General features: G+C 41.7%; 1 protein-coding gene across 5 annotated transcripts in view; it reads left to right on the plus strand.

The window, feature by feature from the left end:
- The window catches only part of TTLL5 (tubulin tyrosine ligase like 5), a 135,827-nt gene that overhangs the window by 99,245 nt on the left and 15,261 nt on the right, over window positions 1–21,321 (plus strand). For 3 of the 5 annotated variants that reach the window (XM_069858578.1, XM_069858580.1, XM_069858579.1), the window contains exons 31-33: window positions 5,304–5,481; window positions 13,161–13,381; window positions 20,083–20,168. In XM_069858578.1, coding sequence (XP_069714679.1) covers window positions 5,304–5,481; window positions 13,161–13,381; window positions 20,083–20,168 — 485 coding nt within the window. Of the gene's footprint in view, window positions 1–5,303; window positions 5,482–13,160; window positions 13,382–20,082; window positions 20,169–21,321 lie in introns of those variants that run through there. The other 2 variants (XR_011337553.1, XM_069858581.1) reach the window with 2 other exon arrangements.

The raw sequence follows: 21,321 nt of genomic DNA on the forward strand, positions 1-21,321 counted from the left end.
GGAGAAGAGAACTAGAGCAGAAAGGGAATTTGGAACCATAAAACCTGGAGATTAGTGCACCGTGTTCTAGGACTTTCAGGCTGTGTTGCGATCATAACAAAATGGACATCTGTCGAAATTGGTCTCAGAAACAAACCTGTACCTTTTGTGATGCAAAAAGCTGCAGCAGAGAGGTCTTACGCTGTCAGTGAAGCAGAAAAGGAAATTCTGGCCTAGGCTTTATGAAAAATGCAGTTGAAAGAAAGGAGCACAATGGGGTTCTTGCAAAAAATCCTGAGTAGCCCTAAGAACTGCTGGAAGGACAGAATCTTGCTTACACAGGATGTGCCCTAATGCCAAGGCTGAGATTTCCTGTATGTCGTGAAGGCCTGAGTCCTGGCCAGGTCTCTAAACTAAGCAACTCAAATAATCCTGAGCAAGCTGTGAGAAGATTGCTCACAACCAGCCTAACTGACAGAATGAAACCAAATCTCTTCTGCTGTTACATGCAGGAATTTCTATTTCCCATTTGCCTATGTGTGCATCTCTGCCTCTGTCTATCATCTGTATCTGGGAGCAAATGAATATTCAGTCAATTGTTAGTGTTCGAGTGATAATCCTGAATAGGAAACGAGCAGGTCTGTGAGTACCAACTCTGCAATCCTCATTTCCACTGGGTTTGTTGGGGGGCATTCTGGTTATTTTTGGCTTTGCCTAAACTTGTGTGGGTAGTGAAAAAGCTTTTCTTTCAGTTTGGGGTATTTATGTAGTTTCTCTGCCATGTGAACTCTATAGTTGTTTTCCAGCCTTCATTACTGTGCTTAACATTAGAGTTCCTTAAGTGGAAGAGCTAATTTCAGGAAGGGTGCAAAGGTGCTGTCATGCTTCGATAAATCATCTGACAGGTAGAGACTGGGAACAGGAGCTGCATCATGGTGCGTTCCTGTGAGCATGGCAAATAGACCGAGAGCTGGAGCACATCTCTGGCAGCAGCATATTGAGTCTCAGATCCTAAGCCTTGTCATCCTGTACCAGGATGAGCTTTGCCTTAGATATATTATCAGCAGTATGATAACATATTAAATGGGGACGTTCCAAAACTGCAGATGAAACATCTGTCTGTGGAAGTGATCATAAGACTTGCAAATACACAGGCTTTCTGTTGTCAAATATTTAATGCTTACATTATAAAAGGTTGAACTTATAATGAATTCATGTTAATTTCCATCTATGAAGAAGAAAATCTATGGAAGCTAACAAAAGCACATTCAATGCAGAAGGATTCTGCAGGCTATGAGAGGAAAATGTACTCAGGCAAGCAACAGTGTTTTCAGAATAGTATCTAGAAAAAAAGAGGTGCTGCTGTGCTGCTTCGCATGGAGGGAAGGTATTGGAACTGCATGGTGGTGTGTACAAGACACAATGCTGCAAGAAAACATTAGCCAAAGATTTTTGTCATTTGTTTTTCGGTTTTGGGGTTTTTTTTTAAATTTAGGTCTTAAAGATTTAATTACATAGTTTCAGCAGTGTTTTCCTGGGTAGCTTAAACCAAACTTATCTGGACAATATTATATTCTATAGAATTTTATTTTGGGCTATAGATCGTGTATTGATTAAAACAAAGAAAGTGGACTAAAACTGTTTAGAAACTACATGAAAGCATTTGAGAGTTCATTGAAGTGGACAAAGGTTAGAGCAAGGCAGCAGTTCCAATGCATTTTTAAAAAGTGGACCATCAGTCTTCAGTATCTGTGTTTCCACAATAGGCAGTCCTTTGCCAGATATCTCAAAACAAATGAAATTATGATCAAGGAAATGATACTGAAGTTTTACCTTTCATTTCGTGGCCCTCACAGTACTACAGATTGCAGTCATTATACATCACCTCTGTGGCACAAAGACAGTTTGACTAGCAGGGGTTCCAACTTCAGTGGAGTTTTCACTTACATCGTTTTTATGTTCTCCACTTCATCTTGACTTTTACATTTTAGAAAAAATTGCTCAATCTCTAGTTTCCTAAGCATTCGTGTAACTGGAATGAATACTTTAAGTGCTTGACTGGATTCTTTAACTTCTGAGTGAGACATAAGACAAATTTAGTTTCAGGCTCCTGATGCGTAAACAGTGCTGCTTGCATTTTGTAGACCTGATGGACTATCTGGTTCAATGTCCTGCTTAGTAGACCATGGAAGATCTCGTGGAAGAGAATTAGATAATGTTATGGAATAGTGATTCTTGCCGAATACTCTCTGGGACTTGGTAATCAGTGATTTTCTGACCAGAAGATGGTATCTTTGTGTATAAATAGTGTTAGTGGCTCTTGCTTCTGGAGTTTGTCTTATTTTTTTTGAACCTCTGTAAATTTTTGGCATTCTTACCTTCCTGTAGTAAGAAGGCATCCACAGTTTAATTATGTGTTATTCCTAATAATTCGTAACACTGAGTTTGCTTTTAAAAGAAATTTTTAGTAATGATTTTATTAAAAAAAATCTATCACAGCTATAGTTACAAAGTTTCCTTTCTGAATAGAAATAACTAGTTCAAAGGCCATCACTTCATAGAACTAGGATTGTATTTTCCTGGGTACATGATTTTGTAGCTATTAAATTAAATGTCATTGATCAATTTAATGTCTGATCATTCAGTTGTGATATTTTTTCACACCTCTCAGTGACTTTCAGTTTTTCAGCAGCAAAGTTTTTTTTATTTCACTCTTTTTTCCCTAGATCACTTATAAATATTTTGAACAGCACAAACCATAGTACAGATTCTTGTGAGACACTGGTGGTAATCTCCTTCCTTTGTGGAAACTGTCCATTCTAGCTCTAGTTTTGTGTGTTTAAACTAGTTATTAAATCAATGGGTGGTAACCCCTTTATCCTATGTTGGCTTACTTTATTTAGGAACATTTTGCATGAACTTAGTAAATTTTCTTATCTGAGAAATTGCTGGTGTGAAAAAGTTACTCTAGCCAAATGGACAAATGTTGAGTTCAGAACAGAGGCATTGAAGATCATAATCTTTCAGCAGTACTGATGAGTTAATCAGTCTGTTTACTGAATGCTAGCATGACTTTGGAGCTCCTGAATGCTCTTCAACTTTGTATCTGGTGCAGTTGATTGTTCTTTCAAGGGCTGATCTGTCATAGCCCTCAGCTATCTCCCGAAAGGTGCCTTCCAGTCCCAAGTACTGTCCTTTGTGCTTTTCAGCTGTCAGCATGACCTGACTTTACAGGGGGGGTATCAGGGACTCCAGATGCTTTACACAACGGAAAAACCCAATGAGCTCTGGTGTCAGAATGGATGGTGGAGGCTGTGTCTGTGCAGTGGAACGAGCAGATACTACCCTTGGGATGGAAGTTGAGCCCACATGACTGCAACCTGCCACCTACCATGTGATGAGATGGTGGGATAGGAGAGGAGGCATCTGGGTACTGCTTCAAAGATTCCTTGTGCCTTGTTGTGTCCTCCTTTCTCAGTAATGCATGTTGTAGTATCCTGTGCCTGGTAGGGGAGAGTGCTGGGAGGGCAGCAGCACACATGCATCCTTGGATTCACAGCTGAGCCACTGCAGGGAAAACCACAGTCACAGAGGATCATGACCCTGTTACTGGGGCAGAAGAGGGAAGGCAGGTTCTGAAGAGGGCAGCAGCTCACCCAAGGTTAACCACAAAGCCAGATTCAGATGTATACAACTCGGGTTTCAAGGCGTGAGTACTGTCAGCAACTTTACAGTTGTTGCTTTTCCAAGCACTGGTGAAAGGAAAAGAAGAGATTGGCTGAGAATATTGTAGCAAAAGGAAGCAGGGAGTGAGGGTCACTTATGTGGTGTTGCACTGGGGTACAATGGAAGCAATGGACTGAGGAAGGTGAGATCCCTTGCACAGAGAAATCTAGGGAAGGCTACATACAGCCAGTGGCCCATAAGAGCAACAGTAGTAGTGTGTGCACCGTGTTGTCTTACTCTTCTGTTGCTGAGGAGCACAGTATGGAGAGTGACCCTTCATTGTTCAGGGTCCTTGATCTCTACTTGCTTTGAAACAAATGCATTATATTATTTTTGAGGGAGAGTACATAGGGCTCACAGTTGCTTCTGGTCTCATTTGAAACATCCTTCTGAGTATTTTAAGGGTTGACTGTGATGATGAAGCTTGTGGGGGAATGTGCAACGCATTCAGGGGAAGCTGAGACATATTAAAAAATCTAGGTTGTAAGTTTTGATAGGATCCTGATGCAAGGAGATTGCAGTTAATTTTTGCCAAAACCATGACCTACACTCTGAATCGTGGCATGATATGTAAAAGACACTTACTATCTTTTACATCCCCATTACTTATGATGTGTAGGAAATAAGAAAACTCTGCCACAGGAATCCAAAGGAAATATTTGGAAAGGGTGCCCTAGAGAAACATGACAAATCAGCAGAACCTTGGGAAGCTCAGGCATTGAGGACTGAAGGTTTTATTAGCCAGTGTCAGGATTCAGTGGGTCACACGGCATCCTGTATTGTGAGCACAGGGTATGTGGGTTGCTGGGCCATGGTAGCCTCTGTAGGATGCCTTGTGGTCCTGTCAGTCTGCCATCTGCTCTCTGCAAAGTCTCTCAGGCTTTTGTATAAGTGTATTGCTGCTGCCTTCTCGCTGAGGCTTACAGACTTCAAAGCAAACCAGTGAGCTCCTGTTTGTACTTATCATGTTGCAGGCCACAGCTGAGCTCCCACTATATAAGCCTAGGTTGTAAGAGCTCCTGCCTTTTTGCAGGAGGCCTTTTCTCCTCTGGGATAGGCTTGTATTACTCTGATGAAAGAAATGAGCCTATCCTCATTCCCCTCAGGTATTCTGGATTGCAACTGTGGATTCAATATGTCCTAGTTGCAACCTAACTCTATCAGTTCTTTATCCTCTTTGTGGATATTGTACTGCATGTCTGTCTTCTAGTCCGTTCTCTCTTTATTTGGATTTGTAGAGATTTTGTTATCTCATTAGGGGGAATCCTTAGCTCTTTTCCTTCTGCAACTCTGCCTCTCTTCAGTGCTAATCAGTGATGGACAAGCCCCACTTTTGAGGTTTTCTTCTCTTTTCTTTTGTTCTCCTTAAACATATTGTTATGGCTAGTAATATAGTCCCAGCCTGGAATTCAAGAAACTCCTTAGCAATACAGCACTCGGCACATGGCAGCTCTAGCAGGTGTTGTGCTTGCTGGATCCACTTAATATAAATTCATAGCTGCTGAAGTATTAAGGGGTATTTTGGAAGCGGCAGTGCCTTGTAAGCAGGAGTCCTTATACACAGAGTGGTGAAAGCATGATGGTTGTTCTTTTCTCAGGGCTCCAGAAAATCATCGTCTTGACTGGGAAGGAGAGGTGGAGAGTAGTGTCTACAACAAGGTGACACAGAGTCCGCTGGCACACCCCAACTATCAGCTCCATTTTGCTGTGCAGCAACTTCAGCAGCAGAAACTTCAGTCACAACAGCTGTTGGAGCAAAGGCAAGCCCAGCATCAGGTAACTAAGAAAAAATCCTGCCTGGGATGTAGCAGTGCTGACTGAGTGTTAGATGTGCAGAACCAACCCAGAGCCAGTACATATGGCACAGCTTTGATGAAGGAAGTAGCTCTTCAAGTGGGTTGCAAAAAACCTAATATTATCTGCATTGATTTTGATAGCATTTGGAGGCTATAGTTGCCAATGGCTTCTGCTGCATTGGCATCCTTCTCCATTTGGTTACTGGCATGTTGCTGCTTGCTTTTGTGCACCAGTTCAGGGCATCACCTCACAGTGCTTCAGACAGCCTTAGAACTATCTACAGTCTCTGCTCCGCAGGTTTTTGTCGCTTAAATTTCATCACTGATGATCCGTTCCTGCTTTGGCTTGTGTTCTTCTTGGGCAGTGCTTTGAGCTGGGTCACTGTTGTATTTCAATGTTTCTAAGTGTAGGGTCTTGATGTTGTGTCGGCAATTGTCTTCTGTGGTAAACAGACTCCATCAAGGCTTCTCGTTTGATGCAGTTATCGAAAGATCAGTATTTTAAGGGCACTCAAAAATTATTTATTCTTTTGAAGAAATGTATTAACATCTTTTAAGAGCCTTCAGTGCACCTGAGACATGGCCACTGACCCTGATGCCAGATGTAATTTTTCTCTGCCATCATGAATATCTTCTCCAGGTCTCCTGCACATTTTGATTTTGCTGCATTTAAGATCTCCTCTCACTGTTTTGCATGGAACTGTTTGATGGAAACATAACTCCTTTGTTACAATTGCAAGGAGAAAAAATGGGCTTAGTGTCTAAGAACTAGAGCAAATGTGAAAAAGGGTTTGTATTATTGATGTCCTGGATGGCACCTAGATGTCAAGAGTGGGCCACTGTGTCTGGAACAGCATTTTCATCCTGCCTGGGGAATCTTCAAAGGTTACAATAAGTTCATTGATGCCATTGTTACCTTTCTTTGTTATTATGGGGAGAGAGAGGTGTGTGAGTGATGTCCAGAGGGCTTCCCTGCTGAAGGGACTGAAGGCTTACAGTGAACAAATCTTCACTCAAAAGAGATTGGTCTCCATTAGGGAGGAGCTATTTGGGCAGTCTGGCAGGACTGGACTCCAACAAAACCATGAGCAGAGCCAGCATGCAGAGGTCTAAATACCCAGTCTTCCTTCTCTGAAGCAGATGAGTCACTAGTCAGGGTCCTTGAGGACAGTTTATAGGCAAATTGCTCTCATCCTTTCCTGGGGGTATCTTGAAGGAGAGACACTTCTGCCTTTGCTCCTTGCATTCCTCCTTTCAAGGGCCTTACTTAGCCGTACACTTTCTATCCACAAATTCCCTCACCTACAGTCTTCTTGCTCCCCCTCTGAGCAGGAGGTCTTCCTTTCATCTCCATCCAAGGGGCTCTGGGTGGGCAGCTGAGGCTGCTCAGGAAAGGGCTATAAGCTGGCTTGTGCTTGTGAGGAGGCTGGAGCTGGTCATGGGGCCTGGCTGAGCCCTCTTCTAATTGCTGACATTGAGCTGATGTTATTCTTGGCCAAGGGCAGAGCCATTACTCAGGAGTTTCTGTTAAAGTGATTCTTTGTTAAACCTCCTCTCACTCCCACAACATCCCCCTCCTTTCTCTCCCTCCCTCCCTCCCTTCTTCTGAGCCAAGCAGTTTGGAGCTGCAGTATTGAGGCCATTACCATGCCAGAGGGCTCAGGCTGTACGAAGTTGCCATTAATGAAGAAAGGTATTTGCTGAACATGGAGGCTTTCAGACTTTCTGTAGTGAAAACCACATCTTAATAAAATCATTGTCTCTTGGATACTTCCTTTCCCACTAGACATGGTATGGAGCCAGCCAGACCTCCCCTTCCAGTCACAGTTGCACTCTGATGCCCCTCCCAGTCACTGTACTACACTGATCTTCATCTGCCATCCCATGCTCCTTCTCTAGTTTCCTCTTCTTTTGCAAGTTATTTTCTCAGACTTCAGCCTTTTGACTTGGCATTTCCAAGGGCTGCTTTCTCTTTTCTGCTGGTTACACGTTCCCTGCCCTGCATCTCCTACCCAATCATGCTGCTTTGACTTCCATCCTGCCTTTTCCTGCTGGTCATCGTTTGCCCTCTCTTTTTCTCCACAATTGATGTAGTTTGTCCTGGTCTGCATGGATTTATCACATTTCCTAGTCAGTGTCACTTAAGTCACCTATCTCCCATTGCCTGCTCTTTCCCTTCTGTTCCTTCCCATATATTGAGGACTGTTCCATCCTTCATCGTCTTGCCTGCTACAGCAAGTTCCTCAGCCTCCTCCTAGCAGAAGAAATATATCCCCCAAAATGGAAACCTATCACTTGAAAGAGCATAATGATCTCTCCACTTTGGGGGAATGCATGCCAGGTATCTCCAAACCTGTTTCATCTGATGTTCAAATTCTTGTTACAGTTGGAAGGCAGGCTAGTCACGTGTCAGGAGCCGAAGTGCATTTACTAATATGTCCCCAGGCACACCCTGAGTATGGCATGACCATACAACATGATTAGGCGTCAGTCTTTCCTTCTCTGTGTGACAAATGGACGAGTCATTTGTATGTGGATAGCATGTGAACAAGTAAGGGAAGCACCATGATTAATAATGCAAGCAAATACTTCTGCCTGTGCATTAAAAAGTTTGATGTGTTGGAGATGAGATGGATGCGCTGGAAAGCATGGAAATCCCTAGTCAAATATTTGTGTAATAGGAAAACCCCTAACTGCCATGCAGTGGATGTATCTTAACACGAAAGCTTGCTGTGTACTTTGTGGCAGCACCCATTCTTGGTTGAGCACTTTCCAGACACATAAAAATGATGATTTCTCCTCCAGGCATTTAACAATTTGCAGAGTAGCAAAATACTGTGTAGGAAGAGGAATAATAACCAACAATGTTCACTCACGGTATGTGGAAGTTAGTTAGTGGTATTGTAGAAATAGACCTTTGATGCCAGAATAGGTGCTTTGTTCCCTGGACAGAAAGAAAAACACCAAAATAACTGATGAGAATCTAACAAACAAATGGTTGTAGTGATAGGGCCCAGGAACAGAAACATTACAGAACCTAAGAAAAGAGAAAAATATAGAAAGGTGCAGAGTTTGAAGTGGAGACAAGAAGCTTAAATATGGTATCAACAAAATCAAGGAACAAGAATTGCAGAATCAAACCCAAAGAAAAGAAAAACAGGCTTATAGCACTATTTTAATGTTTAAAGGAGACTTCAAGTGACATGTTATGACCTAGATGTTAGTATCACTGCTGCAGTTGGCAAGGCAGTTAATATACCATCATTGTTTATTCTCTAATTGCTTCCTGTGCTGGAAAGATGCCATTAGCTGTTAGGGAGGTTCCTCCTTCTATGTGTGGCTTTGTTCTGCCTGCTTAGCCTAGCATCTACTGGGTTTAGAATTTTATGCCAAACATTTCACATGAAGAAAAAAAACTAGATTAAAACAAGAAAAGTTCAGTTGTATAGCAGAATGATCCCCATCAATACGGCTTATATATAAGAAGCCCATATTAAATAACACATCACATTTCCTTTCAGAAGTTTCAGTAGGTTTTATGCTATAAAAAATGGGCTAAGTTAATCTTAAATAATTCTCCTCTCAATCATTTAAAAATGGTATGTTCTCTGAAATGGTATGTTTATGAAGTTCAGCAAAATTATTATTTTTTCAAGTATGTGATTCCCTTTTGAATTCCCTACAGTTTATTTAGATCTGACTGAGAATGTTGAGTATTCAGAATAATAGCCGTAGTATTCCTAGAACTACATTATTCTTGCTTGAGGACACAGAGCCACTTTGAATGCAGCCTTGAGCATTGCTAAACTGTTCTCTAAACTATTATATACTGGACTGGTTTCAGGTTTGCAGTCTCTCTTCCACTTCAGTCTCTTGTTAGTTTTTGTTTTTCAGCTTTCTTCCTCAGATTGTTTTCCCACTAAATGTGCTAACTGCCATTTTTCCTATTTGAGTCTTGTGATACTGATGAGTCAAAGTCTTGGTCTAAGTAAAGGAGAACAACTGTTCTGAAAGCAGTAGCCTGTGCTGATTTATACCAGCTGAAGTTTTGTCCCCATGTTTCTGATCCTGCCACTATTATTAGGATTATGGTAACGCTCAGATGTATTAAGTGTCTTTCCAATACAATGATATATGGCCCAATCCTTGCTCCAGAGAGCTCCTAGTACAAAAAGAGAGACAAATGAGAAGGCACCAAGTCAACTTACTTTAGTATATTTTAGTCTCAATGTGAAGAATTTGCCAAAGAAGACATGCTTCAGGACAGTCTGCATACCTTGAATTTGCTTGTCCTCTTTATATGTCTTGGTGGCCCCATGATGCTTCTCTTACTGCAATTTAACGCTGCATCCAAACTGATTTGACTGAATGCATTAATGTGTGTTCCAAAAGAATCTCCACTAAACTCTTCATATGACCCCAAAGGTCTTCCTAGCCTTTTAATTCTCTTTTTTGCAATGTCATCAGTTGCTTTTCTAAAAGCGGTGGGGTTTATTTTGGGGTGTTTGCTTTCCCTCCCCTCCTTTTTTAAATGTAAAACCTCATCATTGTTTACTGCTTGTAAACATCTCACTTTCCAGTGCTAGTAGTTTGGAACTTGCTGCACATGTGTGTGCATCTGTGTGTCAGTTTTCATACACTTCTGAGTCTTTCATTGTTTTCAGACTTGCTGATCCAATTTAAACAATAACTACGGGACAGAAATCTGAAAGCTGCGTTTCATAGAAATTTCATGAAAATAAAGAGCTGTATATCTGGAAACAGGATTCAGCTGCTCTTCCCATTAAGACAAAAGCTGCAGCATGAGGCCACTCCTAATTAGACAGCAGAAAATCAGCACAAGCATGCCCTTAATCCATGAAGGGAGGCATAATTTGGGGCATGCCTTATATGAGATACTGTAAGAGTCAGCTGCAAGACAGATTCACAGGAAATGAGCTTCATTACCTCCTCTGGTCACAGAACGAACGTGTTTTTGCTTGCAACATTTGTTCCGTTACTGTGCTAGGGGTGGGTGTTAGATACAGGGATGGTAAGTGCCAGGAACATTCTTTCTGTTTTTGAAGATCATTAATATATTTGCTTTTCTTCAAATTACTACAGTGCCTCCCTTCTTTTAATCATGAGCAGCCCGAGCTCAGCTGCTACTGGCTAATAGTCATAGATGTGCATTGTCCTTACTGACATGCTGCACATAGTGAGATTTTTCTAGTTAAAAACTACTGGATTTGTACAGATAACGCTTCGTGTATGGTGTTCACACGTAGGTGTGGAAGCAAGGAGAGGTGTGATCTAGTGGGGCAAATATGGGATTGGGAGTCAGAATCTTCTCTGAGCTCTCAACTTTTCGTATTGTTTCAGTCTGTGGCTTAGGGAAAATCACTTTCTCTGTCAATGCTAACATGCTTCCTGTGCAAGGCAGGTTTAATGCTGTCCTGCCTCCCCAGAGGATTATGCAAGAGAAATAGACCGCCAGTGCTTTACACAGTTTTAGATAAAAAGTTTCATAGTGTTCTAAGTATTTTTCAGATTTGTCACCTGAAGAACTTGTCAGGGAAGCAAATGTCTCCTCAGCATCAAGTTAAATCTCTCAGCCTGGGAAGCATGGTTCAAAGTTTTCGCTTGTCAGGGTTTGTCTAGGCTTCTGCTCTCCCTAGACCATGAGCCTTCAGAATCCTGAGTGATGAGGTCTGTCTTCTACTTTTTGGATGAACTGAAATATCTTCCCAACCCTTCCTTTGTGTGGTCAGGCTCTGCTCCCCGCAGCTGCCCTCTTTATTTGCACAGTAGCTTCTCCTGGTTTCCTGTCCTGTCCCCATGGAGTTCACAACAGGGCAGTATGCTTTGTAGCTGAATCCAGAACCCATGGTCTGTGTCAGCTTCTAGTCTCCCCATCTTTGCCTGGAAGGCAGCCAGAATCTCAGCACAGCTTGGAGACAAAAGGCCTTTTTGGAAGTCTGTTACCCCCAAGAAAAATATTCATGACCTTTCTTTAGGCAGTTCTCAGCCCAGCTTTTGCTGATCAGGCTTTGTTAGAACATCCATACTTACTGTTTCTTCAGATTCATGGACCTCCTTGTCAATGCATGTTAACATAGGGAAGGGGTTAAGACTGTATGCTTTGTGGACTCTAGGATCTTAGTGATTTTAGTAACAACAAGAAAAGCTTACAGGAAATATGCATGGTAACAGAGCACAATGAAATGTTACCCCTGAAAAAGAAGGGGGTGCAGCAACTTGAGGGTCTCCATCAACCCCATAATGTGTCAGACTCTAAGTTGCAAGATACCGAACCAAGTTCCATGTAAGTTTATTTGCTGGGGGGAGGTGGGCTGTGATTGCTGTTTTCCAGACTTCTGCATTTGTACCAGCTACTTAGTCAAAATCTGAGAGCTGTGATCAAGGTAGAACTTCAGGGGAGGGAGAAGTTAAGAAAGGCTGAGAGCTCAAGGGCGTCTTTGTCAGTGAGCTCTGGTTAGGAAACAGGCCTGTTTTGGCTCCTGCACTTCCTTTTCTCTCTAGAGCTCTGTCTGTCCAAAATGCCTTCCCACACACCACTGCCCTGCCACTTGCCAGAGAATTGCGGGGGAGAGGGGCTTTTCCTGTCTGCGTACTGAGATTGAGCCAGCCCTCAGACTGTGGTTTTCTCTGGAGCCTGGAGCCCACTTGCTGTGGCTTTGTGTGTTTTTCACCAGAGAAGAAACTGAGGACAAATGCAGTGAAGGGCACTGCTCCTGGGGTCACGCTGAGGTGACTCAGCTGTTCCCCTCATCTCCTATCACTGACCTCTAGCTGCCAAACTACATGGTTATGGTGTTGCCTCTTTGCCCTCGGAATATAACTGACTTCGAGGAAAGCCAAGGCAGCAGTCCCAGCAGGCTGTTCCTTTCTGAAAAGAGTCGAGCCATTTGTAGAGCTCCCATAGGGAACCATTCCTCACTCCCTGCTTTGCCAGTCTGCTGCTTAGTTCTCCAGTGTCTTATAACACTCAGATTCTTTTGTTGCCTGTCACAAATCTCCAGTGTACATACTCTCCCACCTGTTACAGGAATAGAGATATTTTCTGTTCCTTGGTATTATTGGGGATTTCCTTTTTGTCAGCTGCAGACCTAAAGTCCATTTTGCAGGCAAGGTACCCTTAGAGCCTTTCTGTTATTCCAAGCACCTATAGGGTTAGGCTGAAGAACTGGCATTGTGACATCTTCTTTATAACCTTTTTCTTTCTTAGTATTGTGTTTCAATCCCACCTCCCATACAAAGAGTAGTTTAGCAAGATAAATGCAGAAAATGAGTCAAAGCAATAAAAGCTTTACTTTTATGTGAATGAGAGCCCACTGCAAGATTAGATTGAGGATGGGACCTCTTGTTTTTTAATCCAGAACAGTGTCATTCTGTGGTTTGTCTGCCTTCCTAGAAGGTAGTCCCAGCTTCCAAGGGTATACAACTCAGCTCTAAAAACTACTTCACTGCCTTGACCACTTAACTCTTCTTTTTATGCTTGGGACTGTCCTCGGAGTCCTGGGGTAGCCTTCACCACGCATACATTGCCCCTCACGAAAAAGTCACCCACCTACATCAGCTCTCAGCAATATTCAGAGAGGTAATCGCCAATTACTATGATGTTTTTGTTTTCTTCTTTTTTCTTCCTTTTTTTACTAGGCTGTCTTTGCCAACTACTCACAATCCGGTACCAGCCATATATCTATGCCAGCTGGCTCTGATGCCCGCAAGACATCAAGTGCCACTTCTAGTAACAAGAAGGCAGCCAGTTTGCACAAAGTGATGCCATCCCAGAGTACGCCTTCTCAGTTGGTTCCAAAGCCTCCAGCAAACCACAGGCAGGCAGTGGTCAGAAAGGCTGCAGCCCGGAGGATTTTCAAGTAAGTTTTCTCTCTTCCCATCCACAACAGGGAGTTGGCACTGGTTTTCCCCAGAAGAAATACCAGAGGAGAACCTGTCTATATGTGAATCTGACAGATCTTTGTGGCTATGCTGTCCAAGATAAATCTTAGAATAACCTGAGCTATGTGTACTGAAATAGGTGTGCACTATGTTTATTTCATTTAAAGTGTTTATATTGTGCCTAATGTAACAATAGCTTTCCGTATTATCTGTGGAAATCCTTTTTTTAACTTGTACTAAGCTTTTAGTTATATAGTGCTTGCCATTCTAGATGGAATTGGCATGTGTTATCTTTAAAAACAAACAAGCAAAATTCACCGTGAAAAGTTGCTTTTTGATTGTAAGTTTCTTTCCTTTCCATTTCTTGGTGTGTCTTCTCTTTTATGCATTATGAGAGAATGTTAGCAAGACTTCTGGGTTTTCTTCTTATCCTTTACTTTTCCTGGTAGCTTCCTCAGCTGTCTATCTCCTCTAAAATGAGAGACTGCTTCAGACTAAATTCTTCGTCAGGTTTTTTTCTCATATATCCTGAGCCTTGTTTCATCCCTGAATACTGAAAGGAAAAAAATTGCATTCATAACTTCCTCCCTTATACTTACTCCACAGCTACAAGAGTTGTAAAACTTTCAGAGCAGTTTCCTATGAGGTTTCCTGATCTGTGTTCCCTTCCTGTTTAAAGAGAGAAGCATCAGTAAGAGTTTACTGATGAAAGAAAGACACTTCATGAAGATGCTACAGCACTGTCAGTGTATGTGGATCAGATCTGGAACTGCAAGGCATATTCAAGGAGCTTGGACAGAACTGCATTGGGGAAGCCTGTGTATTTCCTCTTGCTATCTTAAGAGATAGCACACTGAACTAATCCCTCAAAACTATTCAAAAAGAAAACAAGACATTGGTAGGCTTTGTCTGCTCAGCACATGCAGATGTGAGCATCAAGGTCTGGCAGGTATATGCTGGTGGGTTTGCTATCTGATTTCTTTTATGTTGGGTAGCTCATGTTAGTACAGGTGACAGGCTGTGTCAGTGGGTTTCTCTGCCGGGCAGCAAGGATGTGTATTTGAAGATGCCGGTGTGCTGTGCTCACTTCTTGGCAGAGGAAATGTTTATCCTTGTGAGATGGAATTGCAGCTCCTTGGACAGACTTTACTTTGCTGCATTTTTGTGGTTTCAGCTCTGTGACAGGCAGGAGTGTGGGAAAACCGGAAAAAGTTCAGCACCAAAAATGCACAGAAGGGGGAAAAAAAGCAAAAGATTCCTTCAGAATTTCAGAAAACTAATCCAAGTATTGAAGGCTGCAAGAAGCCACTCCAGAAATACTTTCCAAGTTGCCTTTCAGTCTCCAGCACGAGGCTCCAAACCCATTCTTGCAATTCATGGGATCTTGCAGTAACATTTTTTCACTTACATGGAAAACAGCAGTGCCCAGATATATTTCCAGCATACTGAGAGCTGATTGTTTAAAAACTGCTAAGTTTCAGTCTAATTTAATCCATTCATTGTTGTCAGGGAAGGATCAGAGGTACACTGACATAGGAGAGTGAATGGAGAGAAGACATCCTCTATGTCAAAAGAATATAGATTAGAGAAGAAAAAGATGTCTTGCATGCTCCAACCTGTTCTTTGTAGTCCCTGGTTATTCTGTACAAAGTATTCTTGGGCACTGTGGGTAGTCTGCCTTCAAAAAACTCCAGTGGCAGAAACCCCGCTATGTACTATAGAAGACTATTTAACAATCCAGACAACCTTATTAACTGAAAGTTTCTCCTGTTGTGCAATCTGAATTTTTCCTTTGTTTCATCCTGTTATACCTTGTTCCGCCTTTCTGAACCACCCTGAACACTTTCCCTTGCAAATTCTTTCCATCTTTTGAATATCCTTCTACTTCTTGGAGTTTCCTAATGTTGCTTAGACTTGTTGAGGTTTTATTAACCTCAGATAGTGGTTCCACCTGCCAAATCCTTAATTGTCTTGAATTTATTATATTTTCTTCAGTGTGTTAGAGTGCTTGCATTGTGGCACCCAGAATTGTACCTTCCAGTGTGGGACTACTGTATCCTTAGGTTATGACATGGCAATTATGCCTTTCCATAACATCTAATCTAATTTTGTCTTTTTGGCTGCTTCATTTCTCTGTCAGGTCATTTTTGATTTGCTGCCCACTCTCACCCCGTAATACTCTTTGGCTGTTTTCCTGACCTCTTTCCTCAAAGAAAATCTCAGTGGTGTATATTGTTTCCACAAGACTCACCGAAACTAATCCCATTCTGTTGTTAAAGCTCTTGCTTCTCTCTCTTTTTTTTTTTTCATAATTTTTGGTAAGCCAGACCTTATTTCTCTGTCTGCTCTTGCACTGCCTGGCTTTTTTTTTTTATCATCTTTAAAAAGATGATCTTTAACTTGTTTGTAGAATTTCTCCAGAGACTGGACTGTGAAGACAAACTAAAATCAACTTTGTCTCTTTGACCAATCTCTTCCCTGCATGCATTATCAATTCTCTCCCAGCCAGCACACATGGCTTCTGGAAGAGAAAGAAAAGAATAAGGAGTAGAAAACTCAACTACAAACTGAATGAGACACTAAAGATGAATATTACTATTTAAAAACCTGTCAAGTAGCTTGGCCATTTCCCTGCTTAAAACATAAAGGAAAGAGTAGAAACATAAAGGAAAAAATGCAGCCAGACAAAAAAGGAGCAGCCAGGCAATTCAGTCTTGTCTTTTTGGTTCCTGATGTCTCTTGTTTTCTCAACTTGTAAAAGGTGTGGTAGGTTGACTTTATAATGGATTGCTTAAGCCAACAATGGAAATGTGGAGCCCTTATTAGAGTGTGGGGAAAGAAAACCTAGGAGAAATAGTTTCATATGTAGCTCTATGCTGAAGTTTAGTCCCATAAAATGGTCTCATGGAGCACCATAGTTTTGATTAAATATGCTTATATCACAGGCAGAAACATAGGTTTTGAATAGCTAACACAAACTCATCTTTCTTTCAGTCAGGCTGGGTCCTTTCCACTGTTCACGTTGCCACTACTCTCGACAGGTCTGTGAAACACGAAGAGACCTACTGATAGCCGAGAGCAACATTTTGTGACAGAGATCACAGATAGAGTATTCATAAGATGTAGAGAGAAGCAGATGTCCTTGGAAGCAGCATTTGAAGTGTTGAATCTTCACATTACAGATGACAGCGCGCAAAGTAGGAAAATGTATTAGCTTAACTGTCAGAACCCAGAATGAACAGGTGGTAGACAGTCATTGCTAAAAGCAGAAAGATTCTCTGAAGTCATAAATAAATACAAATTTCTGCGCTATCATTCCCATAGTAACTCTTAAGAAACCTGCTCTAACTATGACAGCCGGTGAGTAGAGCGAGGCCTTGAACAGCCTGTGATCAGATATTAGTCAAAGAAAAGATGTAAGAAAATTTCAGATGTCCATGTTAGACCACTGTATATAAAGAGAGGAAATGCCAGGTAGGGCAAAGAAACACATATAGCTCAGGATGTTATCAGGGGAAAAGTAAGTCTGAGAAGATCACAGACTTTACCATCAATAGACTGGAACATGACAAACTGATGGGGATGTTGATCAACATGGCATAATTTCTTGTACTGAACTTCTCTGTAAATGTCATTCCCAACATCTCTATGCAGGAAGCCCCTTGAAGCAAGTATTCCCTTCAAGTCCCAACACCACAGCACAAAATCTTTCTACTTTGTTCTTCTTTTGCACATTTGATTTGTGTGGTGCCAGCAGCAGAAGAGCAAACGTTCTGCTCTACTGTAAGGAGCACAGAAATAGGGTAGAGGTGATGTATTTCTCCAGGGTTCGGGAAATCCATCCCAGGACAGGGTGGAGTACTGACTGCAACTGGATACAGCAGTAGCCAGCTGTTGTAGGACAGGCTGGCCAGGTGTGACAAATGTGCCAAAAGTAGAATGATGGCCACAGAGCAAGCCGTGTAAAATACTATGATGCTGGTTTGTATCATATCTTGCCCATGTGTGCTTATTCATAGGCATGTGTGAAGTGTCTTAATTGAGCAGAGCGCATCACACATACAGAGTGCCCACTGAAAAGAGAACAGACAGCAAGAGAGAAAGCATGTAACTGTTACTGGAACTCCTTTTGCTTTTTTGCTAAAGCTGTACTGTGGCACACTCAGTTTTTTAACTCCTGAGCATCTGGGTTAATCAGGCTGCCTGACCCTTAAACTTTTTGGCAGCAAAAGCAGTGCATCTGAGAGATGTGCCTTGACTTGACACCCTGACTCGGCTGGGCTTACTAGGCCTGTAGCTCTGAGCCCTTGGCTAGCTTCAGATCGTACGTGCAGATACACATGTGGAGATGCCTTATCCAAGAGCAACAAGAAAGAAACAAAAAATCCTCCCTGGCTCTGGAACTTTACATCTGTTGGTATCCTCTTGTCAAACCTCGGCTTTTTGTGTTGTTAATTTGTTAGTGTCAGTTCTGTCCCCCACCAGACCATTGGATGTGTTCATAGCATCCCAGGAATAAGTTACTAAAACAAAGGTGTTCAAAATTTAGTCAAGAAAGTATTTGTCACCTGTGGAACAAAAGCTTCCTCCATATTTGCAATCCAAGGCTGGACAGCTTAGGCCTGGTTTAGTGCCTAAATAAAGGAAGTCAGTATCAGTTTCAAGGAGGGGTTAGCTGTATGAGAAATAGAAAAGGACAATGACAGACGTTAAAGTGGAGGGGACAGTGTTTCTCTTAGTATTGAAGAAGAACAAATGGAGAAGATGACAATAGATTGCACTGAAGAAGAGGAAGCAAGAACAGCACAGACATTAGAAGAAGGAAACTGAGAAAGGCAGTAGGGTTTCAGCCAACCCAAGAAGGAAAAAAGTGGAAAGGGATTAACTCAGTTTAAGCAGTGAATATTTTTTGGCAATGGAGCTTCTGTCAGGACAGCAGAGAAAACTTGGACGGTGAGAGTGGTGATTGGTTGAGAGATCAGTGACCCAGAAACAGATCTGAGAATGAGCTGTGTTGAGGTGACAATTGAAACTGGAAGAATCAAGGTACGCTGTGGGTAGGCAGAAAAGAAGAAGGGCAAGTCTGTAGAGAGAAAGGGATTCTCTAAACATAAAACACACTTCAAAGTAGAGGTGTGACTGATCCCTGTTTTGGTTTTGTTGTTGGACTTGCTGCCATTCTTGATGGCATTTTCAACCTCTAGTCTTGCACTGTACCTCCAGAAGGGTGAGCTGAAATTGGCTGTCAGTCGTGGTGCACTAACAAAATGGACAAACTAATTACCAGCGTGGAATATAAGAAGTATAAAAATCCATCTGGATTTTCAGCTCCCAGGAGGACCATGCAGTATCATCAGCAAAAGAAACCATAAGTGCACATCCAAAATTCTCTCCAAGTGAGAATAAACATAGAAACAGACACCTCATTTGACAATAGCATTTCAAATCATGGCTGACTGAAGTAAGGGGTTATATTTTGCAAATGTCATATCTGCATTCCTCTCCCTTCCTGTGTGGACTCCAATTTATTTCACTAAAATCCAACTGAGATAAAATATAGGAGACCCTCACTGGCTTTTTAGCTGCCAGGAGCACCTGGATTAGTGGCAACTTGCTGACTTTGAAATCTGAAAGCGAAAAGTTTCAAACCAAACTATAGAAACTGCACACATGTCCCTGGTTCTGTTAGTCATCAGGGCATCACATGGGAATTGGATATTACAGTGCTGTTCTGGGGAAGAGATCACAATAACTGTACAACGCTGCAGAGCTGAATGAGTGAAGGAGAAAGACTGGCAGAGAGACTGGAGTGTAAATGCAGAAGTCTGGAGTGATTAGGAAAAACGTTGGGCAGGAGTTAAGAAAGGCAAGGAGGAATTAAGGATGAACCAGGAATACATAGATCAATTGTATACATTTTAAGGACAGAATAGATCATTGCAGCTTGACCTCACCTTGTGAGTAGACCCATTTTTTTATGTAGGAGGGCATGGTCTCAGTTTGGTAATGAATCTTTATAACAGTTAAAGGAAGTGAAGTTGTACTCTACAGAGTATAGTTTTGCTCTAACTCAAATGCTGAGATAAATGTAAGAGGATTTGCACTAAGTAGCTGCTTGAGGACTGGCACTGGCTACTGGAGATTAAAGTCAAGTGAGAGATCTTGCATAAATGACCTCTCTGCTAAGACAAGATGCAAGGATTTAACTTCAGAATGTAGCATGGTTTTGCCAGTGCGTGCATTTCTGTTCTAAGGTTGCTTAATCATTTTCCTTCAAATCACTGGAATAAGGTGACCACTGTGCTACTATTTAAGTTGTGCTTTGGTGGTCCAATACCATTTACTATCTTCTTAGTATTGGACTTGATAATCTTAAAGCTCTTTTCCAACCTAAACAATTCTGTGATTCCTTTATCCTCCAGAATCGTGTTCCAAGACATGTGGGACAATTAAGTGTTTTGAGGCACATCAAAGTCTTGCTCGTGGCTTGAGTGTTCATCTGTCTTGCTCTGTCGTTTTGGAGTCAGTTGCTGTCACTGCCTTTTCATACCATGTTCAGACACACTTCATAGCTACAATCCCAGTGAGATTATGTAAACTAGGAGAATTCTGAACTTTTTGTTTAGGATTTTTGTTCTTCCTTGGTATATCCCTTCTGATTTCTACTTTTACCTGTTAGGGTGACCTCCACTGAAAGGCAACCGAACAGATGCCAGAACAGCCTTCACAGTGCTGCATCCTGTGAGCCAGAGACAAATTCCTCAGGTAAGTGCTGCTGCAGAAGACTAGGAAAGTGGGGGTGGGTGTGCTGGGATATTTAAATCTTTCTCAAGAATTGGCAGGGAAAAAACTTTCTCAGCAAGAAGAAACACAGCTGCCTACTCTGCATGTAGTGGTTCCTAGGTAACAGTCTGGATTCAGCTGTGCAGGGAATTTATTCCTCCTGGGATTAAAAAGACTAAACAGAAGGGAGCAAGGGCTGGGTTTCATAGTGTTGGAAATGGAAGATCCCTAAAAATGTGGCTGGAAAAAAAAATCTTGGCTAAAATGGCTCCTCTTTGCTTTAGGGTTTGGCTCAAAGATGCTCTGTTGTTTAAGGTTGGCCTGTAATAAAGGGCCAGGGCATTCTTTACATTTTTCTTCAGTCTTGCAGAAAAGCCCCTTAGTTCAGAAAGACATAGTTGAGACTTGTGAATCAGCTGCATAGTGAAATCAATCAGTAGACGTGGAAGTTCCCAAAGGAAAATCACTGAGACTTATAGAATCAAATCTTCATTATTCCCTAGTAGCTAATTAATTCAAACAGGTTTATCTGTTTTTAAAGTCTCAGTAGATGAGGACGCAATCAGTTTTTCATTGATGCAGACATATTAGCTGGTAGAGAGTAGTCTTGATGAATCCATATTTCCTATGGCCCACCATAATTTGTGATGATGCTGTAATGGAATACATGGACAAATTATGGCTTTAAAAAATTGTTTCTGACTTCCTGTTTTGCTGTGGAAACCCTGAAACAGTGACTTGGATATCACTAACGCAGTGATCTGTGTTTCACAGGGTGAAAAAAAAGTTTGCATAGGGATGAACTAGCAAATTCATGTCTTAGATATTTAGCTCTGAAACTTAGAGATTATATTTCCATTATTAATGTCAATGATTTTATTGCTGATCCTCTAACACAAACTTTCAGCTGAGGCACTTACCATACAGTTCCAAACTGCCTCCCACGCTTCACTAGCTGCCAAAAAGTTCAGTTATCCTACCAGAAATTTTATAGGCTAAATAACCATAGTCAATAAAAAAAAAGCCCCACAGTGCACTGGAGTGTAACAGTATAAGAATGGACTATAATGGGAATATCAAAATAAAATCATGTCAACAGTGTAGTATATTTATTGTTGAAGCAAAAGTCCTGCTC

The sequence above is a fragment of the Phaenicophaeus curvirostris genome, chromosome 5 (genome assembly GCF_032191515.1).
Source record: "Phaenicophaeus curvirostris isolate KB17595 chromosome 5, BPBGC_Pcur_1.0, whole genome shotgun sequence".
NCBI classification, from domain to species: domain Eukaryota; kingdom Metazoa; phylum Chordata; class Aves; order Cuculiformes; family Cuculidae; genus Phaenicophaeus; species Phaenicophaeus curvirostris.